The sequence below is a fragment of the Microtus pennsylvanicus genome, chromosome 16 (genome assembly GCF_037038515.1).
Source record: "Microtus pennsylvanicus isolate mMicPen1 chromosome 16, mMicPen1.hap1, whole genome shotgun sequence".
Classification (NCBI taxonomy): Eukaryota; Metazoa; Chordata; class Mammalia; order Rodentia; family Cricetidae; genus Microtus; species Microtus pennsylvanicus.
Genome location: NC_134594.1, coordinates 4,774,161 through 4,800,781, shown reverse-complemented (window position 1 = coordinate 4,800,781; position 26,621 = coordinate 4,774,161). Strand labels below are relative to the sequence as shown.

Here is a 26,621-nt window from a genome sequence, read left to right as displayed (position 1 = left end):
ACAGTGTCCAAACTGTGTGGGCTCTGCGGATTTGAACCCCGACCTCCATGCTTGTTTGGAAAGCAGTTTACCCACTGAACCATATCTCCAGCCCCAAAGTCAATTAACTGTGGTGCTAGACTAAACTAAAAACTTCATAGTGACTTCTTTAGCTTAGATTGAAAGAATCTGAGAACTGAAGACCCTTAGCCAGATTCCTCTTTGTTTAGCGGCTACTCTGACCCCACCTGGCCTCACATGTGAATGCGGACAGCGTTGAGCACATTGTTGGATGCTTACTATCACTCAGAGTTCTTCAGGTGTCACGTGTCCTGGGCTTCCATCACAGAGTCAGCTCAAGCCATGGCTTGTGTTACTTACCGGCCATGTGAGTTTGGGCAACCTGCTGGATTCCTCTATTTAGCAAATTATACTTTTTACCTGGTAAAGATTAATGAGTTGGTATACATAATGCTCCACAAGAACTCAATAATTGTTTATTCTTTGATTTTGCTGATTTGGCTTTCAAGAGATCTGTTTATTCAGAGCTGGGAAGGGTTTAGACTTTTCTAGGCCATATTCTTATTCTATGGGTAAGGAAACTGAGACCCAGAGAAAGAAAATTGCCTCTTGCCCTAATTTGTCATAGGTCTGGTTTGTCTCCAAACTGTTAGTTCCGAATGTGTGATAGTCAGTCTTCATTTTCAACTTGACTGCTTAGGAGACACAGCTCTGGGTATATCTGGGAGGGTTCTCCAGGGAGGATTAAATGGGGAGAATCACTCTGAGCGTGGGTGGCAGCACTCTAGGGAACTGGGTCCTGGACTGAGCGAAAAGGCAGGTGGGACGCCAGTGCTCCTCTCTCAGTCTCTGACTGTGGGCAGTGTGTCCAGCTCCCCATACTCCTGCCGCCATGCCTTCCCCTCCAGGATGGTTGGTACACTCAGACTGTCAGAGAAAATAAATCCCACCCCTTAATGTGCCCCGTCCCATCTTCGAGAGGAGCAACACAGGCAGAAATTGTGTTTCTTTTGTGCACTGGTCTCTCTTTAAATACCATTGCCTTCCGAGGAGAAGATGAAAGCTAACATTATTCTCACTTAGGCTTGAGGTTTGGGCTTCCTCTCCTGGACCACTGTAATAACCTTTCCTGGGGTGGTGGTTTGCATGAGAATGGCCTCCACAGACTACTGTTTGATTCCTAGTTGGTAGAGTTGTTTGAGAAGGATTAGGAGGTGTGGCCTTGTGGGAAGAGTGTCAGCCTCTGCCCCCTACTGGTGGATAAGTGTGTTGGCCCTCAGGCATAGCACCAGCACCAATGCCTGCTGCCAGTCTCCCTGCCAGGGTGGCCATGGACTCAGGCTCTGAAACTGTTAGCACCCCATAAACTCTTTCTTCTGTAAGCTGCCTTGGCTTTGGTGCTCATCACCGCACTCAAAAAGCGACTGCAATGCCTTGCTCTTCTTTTCCCTTCAGCCTACTCTCGTCGTGGCAGCTTTCAAGTGTATTTGCTTTTAATAAAGCGCTCTATCTTATTTCACACTGTTTCTCAGTAGTCGATTTATTACGCAGTAGTTACCATAGCTGATCACTGAGAACTGGGAGCTCACACTCCACCTTAGTGTCTCATGCTTGCTACTTCCCATACTAAAAGTGAGTTCTGTCTGGGATAGGCACAATTTTCTTCTTTATTTGGTACCTTCCATTTTCCTATCATACCCCGCCATTTTACCCTATAACATATTCTATAATTTTAGGTGATTTATTGCCTACTTAAGTAGGCTGCAGATAGTAAGAGGGCACCAATTTTTCAGGAATGAGTCTCGAAGATCCAGGACGATGTCTGAGAGAATGGAAGCCAAATGGATATTTTGCTCTTCACTTGAATGAGGAAGGCGTCAGAGAGATTTTAGCGGGATGTTCAGAAACAGTGTTCCTCCCCAGGCACTACTGTTACGGAATCAGAGTGAACAATGTGTGATTGTCTTAACCACACCGTAGATGGGACATTCCGACATAAGGAAATCCTCGCTATTTTTAAAATGTAACTGGCCCGGTTTTGAATTTGCATCACCAAACCATCAATAATGTATCTTAATCTTGACATAGTTACTGGAAAGAACTACTTTACAGAGTCAGTCCCAAACCACTGTCACTCCCCTGCAGCTCTGTGAAGAGTGGGGGAAAACACGGTTGTTTCTGGGGAACCAGAAGAGACAAGGCACGGCCAGGAGGTCAGCGCTCAGGAGTCGGGTGCGGCATCGCAGCCTGATGAGTTTGTCTAGTTGTTGTTGTTGTTGTTTTTTATAGATCTATAACAACGTGGAGCCCAGGGAACTGTGAGGTAATGGAGATTCTGACAGACCCTTTAACTGTGCAGAACGAGCCGCTTCTGCCATAATTCTGCTGCTTCAGATGAAAATTTCAAGTGTTTTCATTAGGTGCAACAGCTGTTTCTATTCCAGATAACAGATCTCAGAGGTGGCGACGCTGATATCAGCTTCCAGTGAGCTCACAACACAGTGCAGCTTGTACAACCAGGGTTTTTTTTTTTTTTAATTATTTTTTTCTTCCTGCACACACAAATTAACTCTGTAGCAGTAAAAGGAAATTACTTACTTGCTACTGGAACTGTCTGAGAGTGATGCCATCATCCTCTGGAGAGGCGCATTAGCCAAATTAAAAGCCCTTGGGAAGAATTTGGCACCCTGCTCTTTCCCATTCGCATCTCCCTAAAGATCTCTCAGGGGCTTCTATTTAGAAAGCCACAACCATTGCTGGGGCTTTTGATTTGGAAAGGCTGGCTGCTTACCAGCCAGTCTTTCTAGACGCCAGCTGGTTGGGTGTGTAGTGTGGGGGCCTGGACTTCACCGTCTACCTGACTCCTGCGTGTTTTTCAGCCCAGAACAGAGTCTCTCTGCTGCTGCGCCTTGTCTGTGAGAGGGTCACCATCATCTCCTTGGACGTGGAATCTGTTCTTCCTACCATTTGTGTCTAGGCTGGCCTGTGACTGTTCCCATCAGCACAGTATGGCACAAGCTGATGTAGAATGACTCTTAAAGACAGAATGCATTCACTTCCTTCTCTTAGATTGTTCTCTTGGCACCAGGTTAGATGCCGTCTTGAAGCCCATTTCACACAGGAGACCTACATGCAGGCAACTGTCTCTGTGGACCAGTGTGAGCTGTGAGGATGTGAGACAGCCATCTTGGAACCTTCACAGACCTATGTGCACAGCCGTAAGGTTGAACCAGGTGGGAGAAGTTTTGAGAACCGCCGTAGAGTCTGATCCATGTATTGGTGTGAGAGACAATAGTTTTTTGTTTTTGTTTTTTAATTTGCTGCACTTAGGGTTGTTTGTTACACAGCACAGACAGCTGATGTAGGGACAAAGTAAGAAACAATAGGCTAGGCATGCCCATGAACACTGGCACCATGAGAGTAGCTTACAGCCAAGTGCAAGAAGCATTTTCTTTTCTTTTTTTTAAAATTTATTTATTTTTATTTTATGTACATTGGTATTGTTCCATGGGTGTTAGGTCCCCTGGAACTGGAATTGGGTACTGGGAAGTGAACTCTGATCCCTCTGGAAGAATAAACAGTGCTCTTAACCACTGAGCCATCTCTCCAGCCCCCATACTCATTCTTGTATTAGAATGTGCATGAAGAATTTTCAAAAGACACTAAAGATGTTTTCTCTCTTTCCTCTTTCTGGCCTGTCCCTAGGGTTTACTCATTGGGGTGTGGCTCTGGGAATATTTGGATTTGCCATTGCAAATATTTCTGGGAGGTGGACTGTTGGAAACTGCCGTACATCCACATTTTTCCTCACGCAGCTAGACAGTTTTGACTGAGTCGTGACAGTGGCCAAGTTGACCCAGACCACATGTAAATGAACGGCAGAGCTGTGACAATGAACTTCACTGATGTGGGAGTGATTTCTTCCTAATCTGTTGCTTTCATTGGTTAATTAATAAAGAAACTGCCTAGGCCCATTTGATAGGCCAACCCTTAGGTGGGTGGAGTAAACAGAACAGAATGCTGGGAGAAAGAAACCGAGTCAGAAGTCGCCATGATTCTCCCACTCCAGACAGACGCAGGTTAAGATCTTTCCTGGTAAGCCAGCTTGTGGTGCTACACAGAATATTAGAAATTGGTTAGATCAATATGTAAGAGCTAGCCAATAAGAGGCTGGAACTAATGGGCCAGGCAGTGTTTAAAAGAATACAGTTTCCGTGTAATTATTTTGTATAAAGCTAGCCGTGCGGGTGGCCGGGCGCCAGTAACATAGCCTGCTGCTCCATATCACAACACTTCACTACAGGAATAGGTGCTGTGCTGAATGTGATCTGCAGCATGCGGTCTGCTGATCCCTGTTCTAAAGTTATTTGTATAGCCAGGAGAAACGGTGGTGATGCTGCTGACTCTTCAGTATTGAGTTTCCCTCCCTCCAGCTCTAATTCTCTCTGCGAGCCTTTGCTCTCCTCCGCAGGTTTCTCTTCGGCAGTTTGAAGTGTGCCCCTCACAATTCTCTCTTCTCTTTATATGGTCTCCCTTAGCAGTGCCAGCCACACAGATGATTGCATTACCATTATCTGGCCAAGGGCCTAGAAACTTCACCTCTGGAGTAAGGCGTGACTGGCACCCCCTTTCTTCTTGTCTATCCCTTGTCACCTTCATTCCGTGTTTATCCAGAACGTGAGGCTCCATGTTTCCCGTGGTCGTCTCGACAGCACCCAGGGTCAATGCACTCCATTCTAACCCTGTATTCTCTTTACTCGGAGGCCACTTCTTATGGCAGTTGTGACCGGAGGGTTCATTCTCTGCACACCCCGTCTCTGCTTTGCCAGCTGTTAGTCTGTGCCAACAGGAGACGCTCGCCCACTCCTGCCTCTCTGCCACCCATTTGCTCCCGTTTTCCTGTGAGCACCTCTTCGGAAAGCCATCCCTGGTACGGAAACACATGCTGTTTCTGAAGCTAGTTTTTCCAGAAGCTACACAATTCCTCCAAGTTCAATGAACCCCCTCGTCACTTCACTTATCTGTGGCTTAGCAGATCCTCCTCAGAGTTCTGTGTCCAACCCTTCTAGAGCCCCCTTCTCCTTCGGAGATCCAGGAGCGACAGACTTCTAATGCAAGCTTCTCAGAGTTAGTCTCCGCAACTCTTCTCTCGACTCTCCAGCTCAACGGGATGGGACTCATTTTCTTTATTTTCTCCTTCACCTTGTCATTTTCTTAATTAACAAATTCATGGTTATTCATTTAAAACATTTCTCTTTCTCCTCCCTCTCTGCATTCTCTCACACCCCACTCCACCCGCCTCTGCACACACATGGACCACACATGTGCACCCGCCCCTGCACACACATGGACCACACATGTGCACCTGCCTCTGCACACACATGTGCACCTGCCTCTGCACACACATGAACCACACATGTGCACCTGCCTCTGCACACACATGTACCACACACATGTGTACCCGCCTCTGCACACACATGGACCACACATGTGCACCCGCCCCTGCACACACATGGACCACACATGTGCACCCGCCTCTGCACACACATGGACCACACATGTGCACCTGCCTCTGCACACACATGGACCACACATGTGCACCCGCCTCTGCACACACATGGACCACACATGTGCACCCGCCTCTGCACACACATGGACCACACATGTGCACCCGCCTCTGCACACACATGGACCACACATGTGCACCCGCCTCTGCACACACATGGACCACACATGTGCACCCGCCTCTGCACACACATGTACCACACATGTGCACCCGCCTCTGCACACACATGTACCACACATGTGCACCTGCCTCTGCACACACATGGACCACACATGTGCACCTGCCTCTGCACACACATGGACCACACATGTGCACCCGCCTCTGCACACACATGGACCACACATGCATGTGGCGTTCACAGGAGTCAGTTCTCCATTTCCACCACGCAGCTCCCTGAAATTGAACTCAGTCTGGGCAGCAGGTGCCTTTACTTCTTCTATTAAATTCTCACTCAGCTCCCTGGTGTGGCTTCTCCCTTCTGCGCAGTTTACGTTCTTAGCCAAAGGCTTCCCTTGGTAAATGGCCTCAGAAGTCCTATCTTTAGCCCCGCCTCTTTGCTCAAGCAAACATCTCAGTGCCATTCTTTATTTTTCTTTAAGTTAAGAGTTTTGCTTGCAGATATGCATGCTGTGATGCTTTGAATAAGAATGGTTCTCAGAAGCTCAAATACTTGAATACTTGGTACTCAGTTGGTAGAACTGTTTGGGAAGGATTAGGAGGTGTGGCTTTGTGGGAGGAGGTATGTCTTGGGGTGTAATAGTTAGGGCTGTCTAGAATAACAGAACTTAGAATGACTTTCTCATAATATAGCTATATATAATGTATAATACACAGATATGAGAAAGGGATTTATTGGAATGATTTATAGGCTGTGCCCAGCTAATCCAACAATGTCTGGCTGTGAATGGAAAGTCCACGAGTCCAGGAGTTCCTCAGTCCATGAGGCTGGATGTCTCATTTTGTCTTCATTAAATTCCAAAGAGGTAGGCGCAATGCCGCTGAAGGAATGGACTTACTAGTGAGGCGAGAAGAGGCAGGAACAGCGCAAAAGCTTCCAGCAGAAGGGGTGGCCAAGATGAGATCTGGGTTAAACATCTGGATTAAGGTGTGTCTTCCTACCTCAGAGATCCAGATTAGAAGTAGATCTCCCCACTTCATATCAAGCAGGAATCCTCACAGGTGAGTTGTGTCCTCTGGTTTTGGGTTACAGTTAACTCCAGAAGTAATCAAGTTGATAGCTAAGAATAGCCATCACATTGGCGGCAGACTAAGGTTTCTAAAGACTCCTGTCATTGTGATGTGAGCTCTCAGCTGCCATCCCAGCCCAGGCCTTCCTGTCTGCTGCCATGTTCTCTGCTGTCATGGCCGTGGCTTCCTCTCCCTTTTGGAACCACATGCCCCAAATAAGTCTATAAATTTCTGTGGTGGTTTGAATGCGAATGGCCCTATATTGGCTCATATGTCTGAATGCTAATTTACTAGTTAATAACTGTAATAATACATATAATACAACAATAATAGAACTGTTTGGAAAGAATTAAGCAGCGTGGCCTTGTTGGAGGTCTGTCACTAGGGTTGGGCCTTGAGGTTTCAAAAGCCCATGACAGGGCGTTTGGGTCTCTCTCTGTCCACCTGCAGATTAGCGCCATGGCTTCCAGCCGGCCACCATGCTTCCTGCCATGGTGATCATGGACTAATCTGAAACTGTAAGCGGGCCCCAGTAACAAATTCTCCTGATTGCTCTGTATTCTTGGCCCATGTTCTTCGCTCTGTTTGGGAAGCTTGTGTGTATGTGTGTGTAGGCATACTGTGGTCAGGGGACAACCTTGGGTGCCATTCTGTTTGGGAAGCTTGTGTGTGTGTGTGTGTGTGTGTGTGTGTGTAGGCATACTGTGGTCAGGGGACAACCTAGGGTGCCATTCTGTTTGGGAAGCTTGTGTGTATGTGTGTGTAGGCATACTGTGGTCAGGGGACAACCTTGGGTGCCATTCTTCAGGTGCCAGCCGCGTTTTCTGGAGACACACAGGGCTTTCACTGACTTGAAGCTCACAAAGTAAGCTAGACAGGGATTTGCCTCTCTCCACCTCTCCTCCCCCCGGGGAACATGTGTTCACCAACACAAAGGGCTGGGTATTTTGTTTGTTTGTTTTTAAATGTGGGATCTGGGACTTGATCTCATGTCCACATACTCAAGCACTTTACCAAGTAAGGTATTACCCACCTTCCAAATTTCTCCTTCACCTGGGTAATGAACATTAATTTTTGAATGTTCTAAAAATACCGCAGTCATAAAGCTGGTCTCCTGATCTCCGATCTCCCAGACCAGGCTATTCTCATTTGTTTCTACAGGTTATGAAAGCATGTTGTTCACAGCCATTCATATAGCCGCGCTGTTCCGGCCCAGCAAGGTAGCCCTGATACTTAAACATTTATGAATTCTGTGGATTTTTCTTTTCATGTATCTTTTCAGAGTTTCAGGTTGATTTCAGAGCACAGGTCTCCTCAGATTCCGAGAGTCCCTTCCGGATAGATTGACTGATGCCTTCTTTGTTTTGTTCCTTTTGTTTCCTGATCTTAGGATCCCACAGCGGGATGGGAGGAGAATGAATGGGAAGTCGAGCAATCAGAAGGTATTACCTAGGGGAAGCTGGAGGTAAGCATCGCCAACACCTTCAGACAGTTCTACAGTGTCACTCAAGGCTCCCAGGACCTGGGACAACCTGTGAATGTTGCCCTGATCACCAGTGACGAGCCCTGGTATTTCTCCTTTACCCGAACTACCAAAGTGCAAGATCATGGAGCCTGAGCCAAGATGTGTTTCCCAAGTGAGTGACAGATAAACAAACAAAAATAAAAACAAAAACAAAGACAAAAAAGTAGTTGAAAAATCAGTGAAAATTCCAAGGAAAAGGACTTTAAAAATACCATTACAGATTATGAAGAAGCAGACGGTTTAAACAGAAAATGAAAAGGATCATGGTCAGGAAGGGTGAGGGTATGAGGACCACAGTGCGTGGGGACAAGTTAAACAAATCTGTCACTGGTTTTGCTTGCACTTCTAGTTCTTTCGACCGCATTCACTTCACAGAGAAGGCAGACCGAAAACCACCCCAGGGAGTGCTTTCCTCTCTTTTTTATCTCCCAAGCAGATTTGACCCAAGGTGGACATTTTCTCCGAGGATAGGATGCGTTTTTCCTCCCGCTCAGAGTTTTACCTTTTGGATTCTATTCCACACACGCTCTTTGTCACTCTTCCTTCCTTCAAGGGTGTCCATGGCGTCTGCCATTAGCGACTGCAGCTGTGATACCAAGATAAAAATTATCAGCATGGAATTCACACAGAAATAACTGCTCTAAACACACAGATTAAAACCTAATTAAAAAATCATTTGTTCGCTGATGATTTTATTGCTCATATTCCCCACGATGAATACCATCACCTCGATGCTGCTTCAGTCATAACTGAGCATTGCTGTACACATAAAATATCGAAACAATGGAAAGATTCTTCCTCTGAATTTGTACGAAGCATATAGGGTTTAATGTAGTAAGTGTTGATGTTTTGTTAAAACCAGATTTGGACCGTTAAGAGTGATGGCAGCAGTTCATTCTCCCAGGAAATGCCATGTAGTACATGAATGTGTTTTAGTGTTTTCTCCTGAGGCTAATGTATCATAATTCTCGGCATCATGAAAAAGCTCTCCAGAGGACGGTACTAAAGCTGCACTGTTTGATTGCCTCTTAAAAGACTCTTGTTCATTTAAACTCTTTTACTGTTGCTAAAAAATCTGAAATAACTAATTTTCTTCTTCTTCTTTTTTAAAGGTCCCTTTGAAACAGCACACTTTACCTACAACAAAAGTCATTTGCTATATCCCAACTGAAAATAATATGATGGGCTAGGAGTGGCGGTGCATGCCTGCCGTCCTAGACCTTGGTAGGTGGAGGCAGGAGGATTGCAAGCTCAAGATCAGCCTCAGGTAGTAGGGAGTCTCCAGCAGGGTCTACGTGAGACTGCATCTCAGAAGAAACCGACAAAGCCAGTATAGTCACAGCAATGGGGAGGCTGAGGCAGGAGGATCCCAAGTTCAAAGCTCCACTGAGCCAGAAACTGGTAACAAATTCTATCACGTGGCTCATGTGTGGGTTGTGTCAGACATGTGAGACTGAAGGCTAACCCTTAGATGGCCTCTGGTGCCGCAGAGTTTCCTCAGGAAGGCAGCGAGCAGAGTCACTCAGGAGGTTTCTGTTGAGCCACCGCTGTTGCCATGGTGCCCTACAAGGTCAGGCTGGGATTTACTTTTTAAAGTTAACCCCTACTTGGAAAACTGGAAAGTAAAATCTATTGCATAATGTGATGAAACCTTCTACAATACAAACTGTTCAAATGTCGGGGTTGTAACCACACATCTATTTGACTGTGTCTGTCTATCATCCATCAATATGTCCGCCCATCTATCTTTCTAAATGTTGAGAGTGTATACAATATGAAATCATCCCATGAAATACCATTTTCTAAAGCATAAGCTACTGCAAAAAATTATACATTAGGAAGACATTTCAGTGATGTTGGTTTTGAGCCCTTTGTGCACATTTGGAAATATAAGCATTTCTTGGGGGAGGGAACCCCAAAGGGGTGTGGCTCAAGAGAATTACAAGCAGAGAATTCCTCTGGATTTTTCTTACTTCTGTCTTGAATGTTCTTTTTTCGGAAGACAGGGTCAAGATTTTCCTTTCCAGATTAAAATTTCCTTTGCTTCTCTTATCGTCCAGAAGCACTAATCATCTAAAATTGGTTATAATATGCCCTTTGAAAGCACCACACTTAGCACACTGTTGAATGCCTCACGGATGGCAGGATGAACACAGCGCTTTTAAAAGCTGCTCTTCTGCACGCCGCCATGATGGGTCAGACAGTATTAGCCTGTTTTGACGTACAGATTCCGTGAACAGCAGGCTTCTTTCATGGGGTTCATCTTTAGTATGCACTGCGTTATTACTGGGCTTGGTAGACTGTTTTATAACATTACACTGAATATCAGTATTTATTTAACAAACTTAAAAAAAACCTCTAGATAAATTTATAAATACTAGAAGCTCATTTCTTGGTTACGTCTGTAAAAGCTCAAAGAGGGAGGGTTCCTTTAGTTATCTGAAAATTACAGGTAATCAGCTTGGGCGGTGCTCATCCTTGTGCTGTGAATTCAATTCAAGTCTATAATTAGTTTTAGCTGCTCTCAATTAAAGCTTCAAAGGAAAGAGCCCTTCCCTAGGACACATTAGGCTCTCCCAACCTCTCCTTGAATGGGCAGCACACTGTTCAATAATTACTTTTCAAATGAGGTGGTATGATTTCTAATATTAATTATGAGTAGAATACACACATCTGTTTGAAGATTGTTTCTAAGCTGTTTCTTTAAGTAGTTTTTGACTTGGTCTATGTGAGAATAAAATGTCTGCTTTTCTGAATGTATTTAGTTTTAAACACACACACACACACACACACGAAAGAAAATAAGACTTTTCTCTCAAATGAACTTTTACTGAGTCTTTCACTGTGTGTGCCGCCGCCTCCACTGTGTATGGTAACCTGCAGGGGACCTACACTTAGGGACATTTTGTAGGGTGGTGTTTTTATACAGGTAAGTGTTTTGCCTTCTTCTATGGAAGAGGACCATACAAGATCGTCTTGGAGTTTTAGAGACCATTAATTAGAATTTCAACTGGGGTGGAGAGATGGCTCACTTGCTAAAGTGCTTCATCTCTCAAGTGTGAGTGAGAACTTAAACTTGATCGTTAGAAACCATGTTAAAGAAAAGAAACAGCTTGGCCTGGTAATCAGTGTTTGTCATCTCAGAGCTGGGAGAATGGGGGCTCCCTGGGACTCAATGGCTAGGCCAGGCTAGCCTACTTAGTGAGCTCTGGACTAGTGAGCGATCCTGTTAAAAACAAATGGTGGTAGGAGCCTGAGCAAAGGCAAGACAGCTAAGCTTGTCCTCTGACCTCTGCATACACACACACACACACACACACACACACACACACGCACGCACACACACATACCCATACTTTCATTTTAATTGAAACAAAAAGCTTTATATGTAAAATGAATAATGAGCCCTTTCCTACGTTTTTACATATTACAAGGTTCTTATTATATAGAAAGGGAGAAAGAGAGAAAGAAAGAAAGAAAGAAAGGGAGAAAGAAAGGGAGAAAGAAAGGGAGAGGGAGGGAGGGAGGGAGGGAGGAAGGGAAGGAGGGAGACAGGAAGAGGAAAGTGATCTTGGAGCTCCAGACTGCTCCTGTCTCCCAGGGTCTCCATCTGAATGCGGGACGAGGCCCTGTCTCCCTTCAGACACCATCTATAACCACAAGCCTTTTCAGCCCCTATCCGTCTTCTGCTGGCTTGGGGCCTGTGAAAGCTTAAACAAAGAGAAACAAATACTTACCAATTCTGCCTCCTGTTGACTGATGTCCTGGAGATAAGGGACGGTTGCCAGCTCTGCCATTGCTTGATTGATCACCTGGGCCTGCTCCTTCACTCTCTGCAGCCGGCTGAGGAGGCTGGCGTAGTGCAACTTCTCCATTACACCTGAGCAGGCGTGGAAATTCCCCTAGTCTCACAGGGAAGAAGGCATGTTTCAGAATGAGAACACAGAAAGAGAGCTCTCTGGGTCTGAAGTCAAGGATGGGACGAAATATACTGTCTGTCTGTCTCTCTCTGTGTCTCTGTCTCTCTGTCTGTCTCTCTCTGTCTGTCTCTCTCTCTGTCTCTGTCTCTCTGTCTGTCTCTCTCTGTCTGTCTCTCTCTCTGTCTGTCTCTCTCTCTCTGTCTCTCTCTCTCTGTCTCTCTCTCTCTCTCTCTCTCTCTCTGTCTCTCTCTCTCTCTCTCTCTCTCTCTCTCTCTCTCTCTCTCTCTCTCTCCCCCTGACTGGTCTGGAATTCTCTATATCACCTAGGCTGGTCTTGAATTCACACAGCTATCTAACTACCTCTGCTGGGATGAAAGGCATGCACCGCCTGACCTGGCTCATTTACGTCTTTTGAAAGCAACAGAACCCAGTGCATTCTATCACTTGAGCAATGGCCTCTGCATTTTTTTTCAAGGAGGTGGCTATACATGAAAGGCAGCTCTTAGTAGGGCTGTGGAGATGGGTTCTCCAGTTGCCTTGCCTTAGGAAAGGAGGCTGTTGGGACAAACCAGGACTGAGAGTTAACCGGGGCTCCCCCTAGCCGTCCTCTGACAGGCCCATGGCTTTCTACAGGTGCCGTCTGTCACAGCATCGTACCAACTAATGAGAGTTTACCTGTTCTCTTAGTTGTGCCAGTTTCTTATGCAAGTTGAATAACTAGCTCTGCCCTTATCTGTCGTTTCTCCCTGGGCCGTTTATACGCTCGCCCTTACATGGTTCGCTCTAGCTCCTAGGACTACTTCAGCAACTGACACGAACCATCTTGGGGTAGGCTGCAGTGTGCTCTGGTAAAGTGCTTGTCCCTTATGAATACACAGGTGTCTCTTACGAAGATGGGGCTACCTAGGATAAGGTGGCCTCTTATGCATTTGTCACTGACAGGCCCAGAAGAGAGGTTGAACTCAGACTGCCTGCCATGCTTGAGAGGAGAGGCAGAGCATATGATAAACCCTCCAGGTTTCTCTTCAGGAAAGGTATATGGGGGGCACATTATGGTCAAAATTTAAAGGCCTGAGTGTTAGCTGGGTTCTGAAGTCGTTTGGCAACTAGAGCTCGGGACAGCAAGGCTGGTGACCACTAGCCTTCCTTATGCTTCATGCAGGACTCCTGGACCAGCTACGGCAGAGCCCCTGGGCCAGTCCGTTAAGAAGATGGTTCACACTGCCTTCACCCTTCTCAGGGAATCCATGGATTTGCTGCATGGCCCTCGACATTAGGATGATGTAGGCACCTGCCCAAATCTCCAGGCATCTCAAGCAGGAGTTTAAGATGACATCATGTCCTTTCCGCTTCCTACCTGAGAGGGACTGTTTTAGTTGGTGAATCTGTATCAGACGGTTCCCTGAAAATAGACATGGGATTTCTTTCTAAAGGAGATTTTTCCTCTGAAGAGAAAGCCATTTTGGAAATCAGTACCACCGAGAGATCAGCTGAACTTCAATTTGAGATTAGGAAGTGACACTCTGAAATGTCAGGCCGGCACTGTGGCTGACAGCAAGCCCGTGAGACTGGCCTCTCTTAGAATCTGCCAAAGCGACGAAGGTTAGGCAGGCCCGCCCTCTGACTTTCCTCCTCCCTGATGGCCACCTGTGTGGTCCAAGGGATGCCCTCCACTTTTACTTATTGTTTCTGATTAGTTGTTTATACGGAAATCTACCACCTTCCAGGAGTGATGCTTCCGCAGGGTGGGCCTGAGATCCCTCATCTGAAGCGATCAGAGAGCCAGCCACCATTCAGCTGTGGTGTCCCTGTACGGTGGCATTTTTTCTCGAAAGAACAATGGCTTCCTTTGTCCTTCTTAGGGGAAACAATGGGCCTATTGCAGGGAAACGCGGGACTGACTCAACGTCAGGGAGCGGAATCCGCTGCAGCTTGCTCGGGAACATAATCTATTAGTGTAATTTTCCAAAACATCAGGAAAATAAAAATAGTTGAAGGCAACAGTGCTTTGTTAGCCCGATTGCTGGGTGCATAACAAAACAGGAAGTTCTCCATATGAATGAGACCCTGGGGAAAGAACCTACAGGGATGCTAACGTCACCCAGCCCTCCCCTCCCCACAACTGAATGCAGTTCTGGCTACCAGGAGGCTACAGATCAATGTCGTCTATGTGCAAGACGAGAGCTTTTGAAAGACTGAGCGGAGAAAAGACGAACATCAATATCTGATGTCAGCAGGGGTGTTTTAATGTGGCTGCTTTAAGAAAAATCAAGGAAAGAGTGGAACATGAAGGAATTAGCCTAAACTTTTAGTGCTGGCAAAGCGAGTTAGCCCCCCTCCACCCTGTGAGACCTTAGGAGTGATCAAATGGTCCCTTAGTTTCTGGAAAGAGGGTAATAAAGTGGCTAAGATTGAAGCTAAAACCTCACCCGGGTGCGATGAAGGTTAGGCAAATAGCAAGTTCAAATGCAGGCTTCTGGAGGAGAATTGCCTGGATTTAGTAGCAATTATTGATAAATGCTGAGTAAATAAATGGTCCTGCATAATGCTAGGAGAGGCAGCGCCCGATGTGTGGCGTGTATTTCCACTTGGCATGACATATAGGAATACTGTTTGCAAGCATGGAATGCATAGGAAGCGTATACTATTGTTCACCTCAAATGTGCACATGTAAACAGTTTTAAATCTTTTGTCTGGAAGAAATAAAAAGTGAAATTAACAAGGTATTAAAACATGGTTAGTTGCATCTTTTTTTTTCTCCAAGAGATTTAATTATTTAGATTCTTGAGCATTTAGCCAGGGAGCACAGACAGAGCAGAAGGTTCAAGGCAGACAGCAGCCAATGAGGTTATCGAAGGGAGAAGAAGAACATCCAGGGAACTTGAAGACCACTGGCCTTGAACTCATGCAGATCCACCTGCCTCTGCCTCCCAAGTGCTGGGATTAAAAGTGTGCTACACCATTGTCTGGCTAGGACTAAAATCTTGAGGATGGGGGATTAAAAAATAAAAGTCCTCACAGTAAGGATGCTGGGGTGTGAGCGGTTGACATTCAGCAGGATTGGAAGCCATGAGGAACATGATGACATGTTTAAATTTATAGCTTGTAAAGGAACAGAATGATCCTTGGTTACCCATGTGTTGTGTGCCTGGAAGAGCCATTTTTGGAGACAGGTAAATTAGGCCTATGTCAGAGTGTAGAGGACATCACGGTCTGAAACATAGGCCCCTCCCTCAGCCTGGAGGAAACCACCATCTTTGCTGTCTACGGCCCCTGCAAGAGGTGAAAGTCCATGTTTCCACGAAGCATTTCCAGTTAATTTTCTGATTTAATTTGATTTTTGTATTTTGGTGCTCAATCCAAGATTTACTTTATTTTTAATTCTGTGTATCTGTGCCATGATCCAACGGAGCCAGAACAATCGGGAAAGTTGTTTATTGGTGGTTTGAGCTTTGAAACTGCACGATAGCTTAAAATAACATGAGGCACACTAACAGACTGCTTGATCATGAGAGGTTTTCCAAGCAAAACCTCCGGGTGCTCTGGTTTTGTGATGAAGACACAGGTGCTGCAATGTACATTCAGCCACACGAAGTTGGTGGCCGTGTGGAGGAACCAAGGAGCCATTTTCCGAGAGGATTCCGTAAAGCCTGGTGCCCATTTAACAAGGAAGAAACTCTTTCGTGGTGTTAAAGAAGATACAGAAGAATGTAATCTGAGAGATGACAAGACTGAAACCTTAGACGCTATGTAGGGATTAAGAAATTAAGGGAATTTTAAAACTATTCAATATTTATGTAGCTCAGTTTTTTTACATTTTAGTACAGAAACTTTAACGAAATGCAGCTCTGCAGGTGTTTCTGTGGGAGTTAACAAGTAAACAAGATCGCTTCTCATCACTATCGGGGGTGAATTCTTTAGTTACAGCCATTGGCCTGCCATTTAAGAGGACTCTGCTCCCCGCATTTCCAAAACCATGATGAGTGGGCACGGACGTGTGGAGAGATAGACAGGTACTGGCGTGTCTGCAGTGCGGTTTAGATAATCAGGACTGGGGAGAAAACATTTGTGCTGAGCGCACATTGTAGCCCCTGCCTCTTCATCACAAGAGTGGGTCACAAAACACCAAGATTACCATCAAGTGAAAAAGATCTCAAATATTAAAAAACAATAGAGTCCAACTATGGAATAAACTTTCAAGTTGTCTTATTAAAAAACTTATAATGTATTAATAAAAGAATACTGGGAGAACTCATTCTAGCTTCTGTTTTGTGTTAAACTTTGGTGCCCTAGCTATGCGAATATGCATTATCACTTCAAGCTATGGATGGCTCCTCATTGGTAAAGTGAGGGGCGTTGTGAGGGCCCAATGATGGGAGGAGATGATTCGCTTGAGCAGAGCACCATACAGGGACTTCTGGGCCGCACCTCCAAAGCAGTTGGTGCCGGCTTCTAAGCAGGGTTTCCCCATCTCACTTCAACAGTGTTTGGGCTAAGAAAAATGTCCTGATTATGACAGGTGCAAGGATTTAACAGAAATCTTTAGGATTCTGTTTCGCTCACTTTATGTTTAATGTGATTCTATTGATGGTACATTGTTGTCCTGTTTTTGTATATTTATTTTGTGAAGAACAAAAAAGTGTCCCCTTTGTTTTACTCTAGGGAAATTTAAAATTAGAACAACCAGTGAAAAATTCTGCAACGATACTCTAATTTACGGTTATCGCGTTATTGCAGTTTAGTGCACTGTCGTGCCAGCTTTTCTCTTGATTAGAGATGCTGGATGGATGCCCCTTGTGTATAAGGGAGGTTAATATACAATATGAGTAGGGAGAAATATCATGAGAATTCTTGGCTTTGTCTAAGTATTATTTTATCATTCACATATTTATCATCATTTATATGACAATGTCAGTGTGATAATGCTTCAAATTCATATGATGGTATTATGTCAAAGATGAATGCTGTTTTTGGGTCTCCTGCACTGTAATGAATGCTAAAGCTGTAATATATATTCTTTTCATACTCCAGAGCTACTTACACTAAGGGACATTGTCAAAGCGTCTCTGGGCATATATGATGCAAAGCACCCTTCTTAGCTGCTAGGATTGGATGTAAAGATGGACGCCCCCAATAGACGGCTTTTGCCTTAGCGGACAAGCGAAGTCATGTCTGAATCACTGTATTAAGAGTGACTGACAAACCCCCAGGCACTTCAGGACAGATGTTGCCCCGGCATCACTCACTCTCTTATGGTGGCAATGTCTTGATGCTGGATCTTCATGGTCAGAGCCTGTGGTCGCTGAGACTGCAGGCCTGAGTCCAACCTTCCCATGGGTGGCTGACCTGTGCCAGGCCTGGTGAGGACCCCTCAAGTCCTGCCTATGTGTGGGGAACTTAGCAAGTCAGTGACTGAAGGAAAAGGATTTGAGACCCATGGGACCCTAGCACTACCCTCGCAGTAAAAGAAAAATTGAAGTATGCAGGATGTCCAAAAAAAAAAAAAAAAAGAAAGACTAATGAAACAGCCCTTTTGTCCAACAAAACCCAGGCCAGTCTGAATAATTAAAATTTCTATGAATCTGAATGCTCAATACAGTGCTTGTGCACCTTGGGTGAAAGCCTGCCTCTAGGGCAAATCCATAGACAGCACAGTGTGAACTGATTCAAATGCACAGCATTTTATGTTTGAATCGATGCCAAGACACTGTGAACTTAAACACACCACTGAAAACTGCTTGTTAACGGCAGCAGGTGGGAATTCTTCCTAGTCACCAACTCATCGTCTGCTTCGTTAAGTTACCTTTGTAGTCAGCTTTTCTCAGCCCTGCTTTAGGAAACCGAGCTGGGCAGACATGAGACAGGGAAGCCAGTGTTTGGAAGCCAATACCCGTTGTCTCAGAAAAGCTTTAGACTCATTCACTTGGCTCTCATTATGATAGTCTTCCCAGTGTTGTTTCCAACAGGAGTAAATACGGGGAACTCGGTGAGATGGACAGAGAGAACAAGGCTGAGACCGACTGCACAGCAGAGCACCCTGCTGATTAGCCATCCACATTTCTTTAATTCTGGTTAGGAGGTCTCGTTTTCAGATCCACAGAGAATCTCCTATAAACTCCCAAGCAGTCACGATACGCTTGCGGGGGTGAGAAGGAAAGCGTATGGACTCTGAGACAGTGCCTGACACTTGAATGGCCCAGCCTGCACTCACACCGTGTAGTCCAAGCCAGCAGCAACCATGTCGGCAGCGTCTAAACAAGGGCTGAGCTAGGCAGATGTTGCCCCAGAGACAGAGCACAGGCAGATAGATGCCTCCCACTGTACCTAGCCCCCGGGCCGCCAGGGTAGCCATGGCTAGAAGGGACCAACCAATGCTCAGGCGATGATGATTCTTGGTAGGAAATACTTTATTGCCTCAGTAACCTGGTGATGGCAGGGATGCTGTGCGTGGATTTTCAGTTAGGATGGGAAGGTGTGTGTTTGTGTGTGTGTGTGCATGCATTCATGTGCGTGTGTGCATGTGTGTATGCAAGGGATTATGCTAAAGGCTGAACTGCAGAAAAAGGTCCCAAATTTGTGGCACTGCTAACGAGACTGTTGGGGACAGAAGCTGAGTCACTTCCTGGTGCATACATTCAACCTCAAGTTCCGGTGTGAGCATGTTTGGAGATGAGCCCTGTGCATGAGGTGGTTAGGATAAAATGAGGTTATGAAGGTGGGTCCCTGTCCTGGTTGGTTTCAGTTGTCAGTTTGGCACAACCAGCATTCACCAAGGCAAGCAGTCGCAACTGAGGAGCTGCCTAGGTCAAACTGGTCTGTGGCCATGTCTGCGGGGAATTGTCTTAGCTGTTCATTGATGTGAGGCCACAGTCCATTGTCAGCAGTTCCACACCATGACAGGTAGTCTTAGAACTTTATCAAAGGGGGGGGAGAGAGAAAGAAACAGAGAGAGAGAGAGAGAGAGAGAGAGAGAGAGAGAGAGAGAGAGAGAGAGAGAGAAAGAGAGAGAGAGAGAGAGAGAGAGAGCAGAAACCAGTATGCAGCATTCTTGCCATCTTTGGTTCGGTTCCTGCCTGCACGTTCCTACCTTGAGTTCCTTCCCTGACTTCCCGCAGTAATAGACTGTTAACTGAAAGTATAAGGTGAACTAAGTTCTCTTTTCCCCAACTCGTCTTTGGTTATGGAGTTTCTCACGGCACGAAAAATCAGAATAGAGCAGCCGCCACGGAGGGAGAGTGGCCTTGTAAAAATAGAGGCCTGAGCTCTTCTTCTGTCTCTCTCTGAGCCCTCTGGCGACACAAGGAAAAAATTCAGCTTTATGAGAATCAAGAGGAATGCCCTTCCCTGAGCCACAGTAGGCTGCTGCCTTGATCTTGGACAATTGCTCTGTGATTGTAGAAATGTCTACTGTTGAACCCACTGGCTCTATAGCATTTTGGCACAGCAGCTCGAGCCAAATAAGAGAAATAGGGATTCCTTACTAGAAGGAATAGAGGGAGGTGACCGGGTAGAACATGGTTGGAGAGAGCAGGGGCTGGCGGCATGGAAGTCCATGAAGAGCATGCTCTCTAAAGTAAATCACGCAAACGGATTGGACATTTTATAACTTTTCTAAAATGCTGGGTGATGGTAGTGAGCAGGGAACTGCTGAGCGGATGCTATGTAGCTGCTCGTGACGACCCTCTTCGCTCTCCTCCTACGAACATCAAATCAACAATGTAATACAAAAGCCACAAGAAGAAGATTCTCACAATTTCCAACTTAAGGCCTTTTGAAAAATATTAAAGGGGGGCAAATCTGCAGCCTTTATAATGTATTAATGAAAAAGTCTCTATATTTCAGTACAATAGCATACAGTGTGTAAAAGAGCAGCAAGGAATTCAGGTCACACTTAGGACATATTAAAACACAGAATTGGAGGCAAAGCACACTCTCCCTGGAATGGGGACAGGGATTATATCATTTACCTGAGGCCACACACAGCTCAGCAGCAATGTTTAGAGCGGCATCCTGTTTGAGATTGGGTATGCAGGCACGAGCTCTGAGTTCCCGTGCAAGATAGTGAGGTGGTCCTGTGCAGTGGCTCAGTAAATGAAGTAGGGAAGGTACTATGATTGCTAACATTCTGTTATTGATTTGAAATGAGAAATCTCCAGCAGCCGTGGGGAGGAAGGCAGGGGAGGGAGAGCTCAGCAAGGAGATATTGGTCTGACAACACTCAGGACCGCAGTATAGCCTGGGGACATGTGTGGGACCGGAAGAGGAATGGAGTCCTTAGCTAACACCAGTTTGCTTTTGTAAATGTGATTTCTGTGTGTGTGTCTTTCTAAGAAACAAAAGAAAACAACAACAACCTCCCTTCCCCTACTCAGCCCTTGCAATGTTGGCGTTTTCAGCTTTCTATGTGCTTAGGAACCCCGGGTGCTCACACACGGGACAAGAGACCCATCGGATACCCACATTGAGTTGTGTGCTGCGGATAAAGTCCAGGACTGGCAGGATTCGCTTCCCCACCGTCTCCATGAGTCTCACTGTATCTTCTCTGGTCAGCAGAGAGAAAGGCGTTTTATGTTCTAGAAATTGTAACAATAAATTTTTATACTTTTTCCCCCAGAATTCCATTTCAGAATGCTTCTTTTTGTGAGGTATAGACAGATATTTCAATATTAAGAGATAGGAAATCTTTAGTATGGACACTAGTCCCACCCCCAGCCCATGTGTGTAATAATAAAAGCTCTCTGAGGAGAAAGGCAGAGGAGACGTCAACCTTTAGAAACTGACATTTACTCATTTTCTTGATTGAGAGATCTAAGAGACAACCTGTGACAATTTGTGTATCTCAGCAGAATATGTTTGCCTTGAATTGTGAGAAAATGTTGTCATCAGCATGTCTGATTCTTGTCTCGCCCCACTCAGGTATTCTTCAGGTGTGCAGACGCCACTGACTTTGACTGTGGCCCGAGGCAGAGATAAGCCCAGGGGGGCGGGTACCGTGCCAGGCAGAATTCCAGTTCCCAATTATGTGGGCACCTCACAAGGCGCAAGCTCAGGCTGGTCATCATGTCAGTCTGTAAGTCTGAGATTTCAGTTCTATGTAACCATTTTCTTGAAAATTTTAACCGAAATTGCTTAACACCCTCAACTATATGCTCTTCAGATGACTTGGACTCCCGACTCATTGTCTGAGGAACGAGAGGAGCAGACGCTAATGCCCCAGCAGAGAGTCCAGGTGACCTGGAACTGACGTGGGTGTTTTCCATTTCATGTACAAGTCATTATGACCAATGGCTTCATATTTGCCCCTTAATGATGAAAGACTATATTCTTTATTTTTCTTTTTCCATTGTGTGTGTGGGGGTGTGACCTTTTCAGTTGGCTTGTGTGTGTGTGTGTGTGTGTGTGTGACCTCTTTTCAGTTGGCCTGTGTGTGTGTGTGTGTGTGTGACCTCTTTTCAGTTGGCCTGTGTGTGTGTGTGTGTGTGTGACCTTTTCAGTTGGCCTGTGTGTGTGTGTGTGTGTGTGTGCGTGCGTGAGCATACATGTGGGGGGCCAAGGTTGAAGGCAGGACTCATCCTCCATTGCCCTTCCACCCTATTGATTGAGACAGGGTCTCTCGGTCCTCCCCGGAGTGTGCTGATGTGGCTGGTTTAGGTAGCCAGCTTGCTCTGGTGATCCCATCTCTGCCCTTCATGGCTAGAACTACACTAAGCTCCCCCCAGCATTTCTGTGGGATTCTGGGAATTGAAAAGTTAGTTCTTATGCCTCTTGAGCTAGTACTTCAATTGCTGAGTCCAGACCCCAGACCGGAAAGTCTGTAGTCTTGGTGGCTATGCCAGGCAGTGGTGACGGTGGTGTCTGGATGGGATGCTAGGAAGGAGATGGTAAGTACCGCATGATAGCGTCCAGAGTGTTCCCGGGGGGATTCTCTCCTGAAGTCAGCATTTTATGTATTTTTAATCAACCAAGAAAGAAAATTAGAAAAACTAAAAGTGATCAAACATTTTTGTATATCCAGGCCCTTTTACAAGCTTGGTGTTGGGACACAGTCCCAGCCTTGTCCCAGTTTAGAAATGGGGACATTTCAAAATGTAACACATTGAGGTTCCAATCACCTGTGAAAGTGGGCAGCTTCCTGCTTGACACCTTTTCCAAAAACTTCCCATCTTCTTTGTTCTTGAACCCAAGTGTCAAGAGATACTGCTGAGGAGGAAAAGACGACCAGTCAGCTGTCTGGGGCAGTACGTGGAGTCCTTGGGTGTCTGCAAACGGCAGAGAAAGAAGCAGGAGTCTGGCTGGAGTTGCATCATTTTCAGGAATTGTGTTGAGAAAAGCGATAAATATAAACATTAAAGGCACAGAGTAAAATTATGTGCATCAGAAGCACAAGTGGCTAATATGTAAAATTGTACTCCATCACTTGTATTTTCCTGGTGATAATAAATACACACAAAGCACGGTAATAAGCCAAGAGCAGATCCCACGGCCACCTTTCCCCATTCATAACAGCGGGCATTCAGGAGCAGCTCATAGGAGGGGTTATTGTTCTCTGTGTGTTTGGTTTTGTATCCTAGCTGAAGACTACGGAAATAATGTTACATAAAAGGAGAGAGAAAAATAGCAAGGTGAGAATGAAAATGAGAGGTGCTGGGAAAACGGCTCTCTGCGCGTACAGGAGCAGCTCTGGAGTTAGCAGCTCCTGCTACACAAAACACGGTTCAAAATGCATCAAAGTCTTCATGTAAGACTTGGAATTCCGAGACAAGAAGAGAAGAGGGGAAGCCCTTCAGGATTAGATACAGGTGAGGATTTTCTGCAGAGGACTCCAATAGCCCAGGACTTAACCTCCAAGTTGACAAATGAGAAGGCACAGAATGAAAAGGTTTCTGCAACGCAAAGGAAACAACAATGGCCGGAGTGAAGAGACAGCCCACAGGACGGGAGAGCTCTTTGGGGAATGACAGGCATGGCTTATCCTGGTTGTATTGTCCCAGACCCCTTGCTCCTGTTCAGCTAAGTGTTTGCTTAGAAGCTGCTTATTTATTTAGGCATGGTCTCCTACATGGTCCACACTGACTTGGAACTCATGATCCTCCTGCCTCAGCCCCTGCCCTGCTGGGATTCTGAGTGCACCATCCCGCTGGGTTCTAACGCCTGCAGTATTGGAAACTTGACCGTGGATCACACTCTCCCGACCCCGGAGCCCCTACTGTGTTTCCATGTGGCAGCTGCCCAGAGTCTCTCTCTTCCTGTTCCCATTTGTCAGGCTACAGTGGGTGAGAACCGGAGTAAGTTCTTGGTGATCTGTTGAACATATGTGTTAAATAGTTTAATATAATTCTGATTCTTCCATGAACTAAATATCATAAAATCCAAACCCAGGACAGAAACATACTGCACACGTTGTAGTCTTTCTTTGGTGCGGGATAATGGTCTGTATTCTGTCAATCATGTTTTAAATAAATGCTGATTGGCTAGGCAACAAGTACAGGCAGGAAAACCAGACAGGAAGTAGAGGTGAAGCAATAAGAATAGGAGAATTCTGGGAAGCAGGAAGCTCCCTTGACATTCCTGCCCAGACACTGAAGAAGCAGGATGTGACTTACCCCGCTGAGAAAGGTACTGAGCCATGTAGCTAACATAGATAAGAATAATGGGTTAATATAAGCTACAAGAGCTAATAAGAAGCCTGAGCTAATGGGTCAATCAGTTTATAACCTAATGTAGACCTCTGTGTGATTTTCTTTGGGAATAAACAGCTGTCGGAACAGGGCAGGACAGAAACCCCAATGAACCTGGCCCTTCATGTTATATTTCTTGGGTGGTTGGGATCTTGATGAGGACTGGCATTCACCTGACATTTCTGCGTCACATGCTCTATTAAGATCTCTTTTTGCTCAACACACATGAGGGATAAGGTATGTCTTTGTGATAGCCTTGCAGATTATAAAACTGATCTTCAAGAGATTATATACAAGGGCTGGGGAGACGGCTCAGTTTTCTGGTAAGGTATGGCATTTGCTGCCTAAGTAGGAGAACCAGAGTTTAAGCCTCAGCCTCAGCATTAAAAGAAAAAAAAAGAACAAACCAAGTGCAGTAGTATGCGCCTACAGCCCCAGTGCTGGGGCAGAGAGACACAGGTCCTTAGGCCTGCTGGCCTGCTGGCCACGTAGTTGAATAGGTTAACTGAGGGTTGGGTGAGAGATGTGGTCTCAAAAACTAAGGTGCGGTGTAATTTAGAAAGACATTTGATGTCACTCGCTGACCTTTACCCTCAAGTGCGTGTCTGCCACCCAAAAACAAGCACAATACAAAAATCAGTCTGTGAAATCCTCACGGCAGAGTGTCCCCGACAGATCTGATGACATTGCTGGGGCCTGGAGTTTTTGCAGAGGAAGTAGAACACCTTGACATTCGGGGTTCTGGTTGTGCTATTGATAAAACAAAGTAGGCGCGTGAGGGCTTTATCGAGCAGGTAACAGGCAGGTGTGGAAGGGTTGGCTGTCCTGGAAGATTTGCTGAGTGACGAGGAGACCATTGTTACTATGGCAAGTGATTAGACAGTCTAGAAAAATTAATGTGAACGCCAGAACCAACTTATTATAAAGCTGACAAAATATAAGTCTGTTTTGGCTCTTCGTGGTCCTATATTCATCTCTTCCAATGTGCATTTGATTATTAACTTCTAGGTAAAGTTTGGAAACGCGATTAGACCTTTAGCGTATGTTGTTAACTTTAGACAGGAATGGAAACGATTGCTCTTGGTTTTGTTTTCCCGTCCATTTATCTGCAGAGTAATCGCAGTCTGCGAATGTCTAGCTTGGCAGGTAGTCTATGACCCCACACGACAACACACTTCCCAAATGTGATGCTCATGCAACATTCATCTGAGTGGAATTGTCCTCAACTCTGCTCAAACCTGTGTGTCTGAAAGCCTGTGCTTCTGATGGAGAAGAAGGTTAATCATATTATAGTGTCCGTTGGTGAAATTGATTTTAAGAAATGTCCCTTTTGCTCGTGTCATGTCAAGAATACTGGGAGAAAATAGGTTCTTTTAGTCTTTTCCTTTAGAGTTTATCACCATTGGAGTTGAAATTAAAAAGCCTATAATAGAATTTATTATTAAAATTCAGCTTGCAGGTGTGACATAATTCTAAGTTTTTACCACACGAAAGTAGATTCTTAGAAAATACTATCAAAGAGGGACCATAAAGGTTACACTTCTTGAAAAATTCTATTTTTCAAGCCCCTTTCCCCACCAGATGAAAGATAGCTAACGCTCAGCAAGAGGTTTAAGTAGTTGTTCATTAATCCAAATGTAGTGTATGAGGGAGGGGCGGCTAGCACGGCCCGATCAGCTGGCGAAGTTCCTGAAGCTTTTTGATCTCTCAATTTCTGCTCTTTCCTTTTTAAAATCCTATTTCTGGTGTTTTGTGTCTGTTTGTCTCTCCTGCGGCTAAATACATCCATCATCCTTAGCTTCCTGATCGTGGATTTCATGTGACCAGCTGCTTCAAGCCCCCGCTACCCCGACTTCACATTCTTGATGGACTGTGTCTTCGAACTGTGAGTTAGAATAAACCCTTTCCCCTTTACGTTGTCTTTGTCAGGGTATTTTATTCAGTGACAGGAAAAGAAACAAAGTGTGCTGCTTAGTATTTTGCTGATGTGACAAAGGCTGGAGACTCATCTGAGAAGAGGGAGCCTCAGCTGAGAAAGTGGCTCCATCAGACTGGCCTGTGACTGAGTGCTGATGTGGGAAGGCCTGGTGCTGCCACCCCTGGCCTGGTGGTCCCGAGCTATAGAAACAGGCTGAATAGGTCATAGGTCAGGCAGTATTCTTGCATAGCCTCTGCTTCTTCCAGCTCCTGCCTTGAGTTCCTGGCTTGGTTTCCCTTGATGATGGATAGGAACCTGTCAGCCACATGGGCCCCTTTCTTCCTGAGCTTTCTTTTGGTCATGGTGCTCATCATAGCAGTAGAACACCGACTGGGAGACTGAAACAGGAATGCCGAGTCTTTCTTCAGGGATTCCCCAAAGCTTCCTATGGCTCCGTGACATAGCATACATACGTGCTTGGGAGGACTTCTCTAGTCTTGTGGGTCTCCTATTCATTCTAACTAAAACAGGGAAGATGAATGTTACAGTCTCATCTGAAAAATGTCACCAAATCTTAACGCATGCTTCCCAGTGACTGCTGGGACACTACTGTCCGCTCAGCATTCCAAAAGTTAACTCAAATGGAGCAAATTTGATCCCCCAGTTGATGCCTTCCTCTTCGCAGTGTCTCTTCTTCTGATGTTTGTCAAAGTTATGAGAGTAATGATTGTTCAAGCATGGCTTTCTTCCTCTGGATCAAATTTCAAGGCCATTGTTGACTTGCATTTCCTAGATTCCTTGAAACTCAAATCATCTGAGTGGTGGT

The 26,621-nt window shown here is 45.5% G+C and overlaps 1 protein-coding gene across 1 annotated transcript in view; it reads right to left on the bottom strand.

The window, feature by feature from the left end:
• Nucleotides 1-26,621, bottom strand: part of Spata16 (spermatogenesis associated 16) — a 243,106-nt gene that overhangs the window by 22,096 nt on the left and 194,389 nt on the right. The window contains exons 6-9 of the mRNA XM_075950646.1: nt 22,312-22,458; nt 20,660-20,772; nt 12,017-12,181; nt 8,782-8,865 (exon numbers count right to left, since the gene is read on the bottom strand). Coding sequence (XP_075806761.1) covers nt 8,782-8,865; nt 12,017-12,181; nt 20,660-20,772; nt 22,312-22,458 — 509 coding nt within the window. The remainder of the gene's footprint in view (nt 1-8,781; nt 8,866-12,016; nt 12,182-20,659; nt 20,773-22,311; nt 22,459-26,621) is intronic.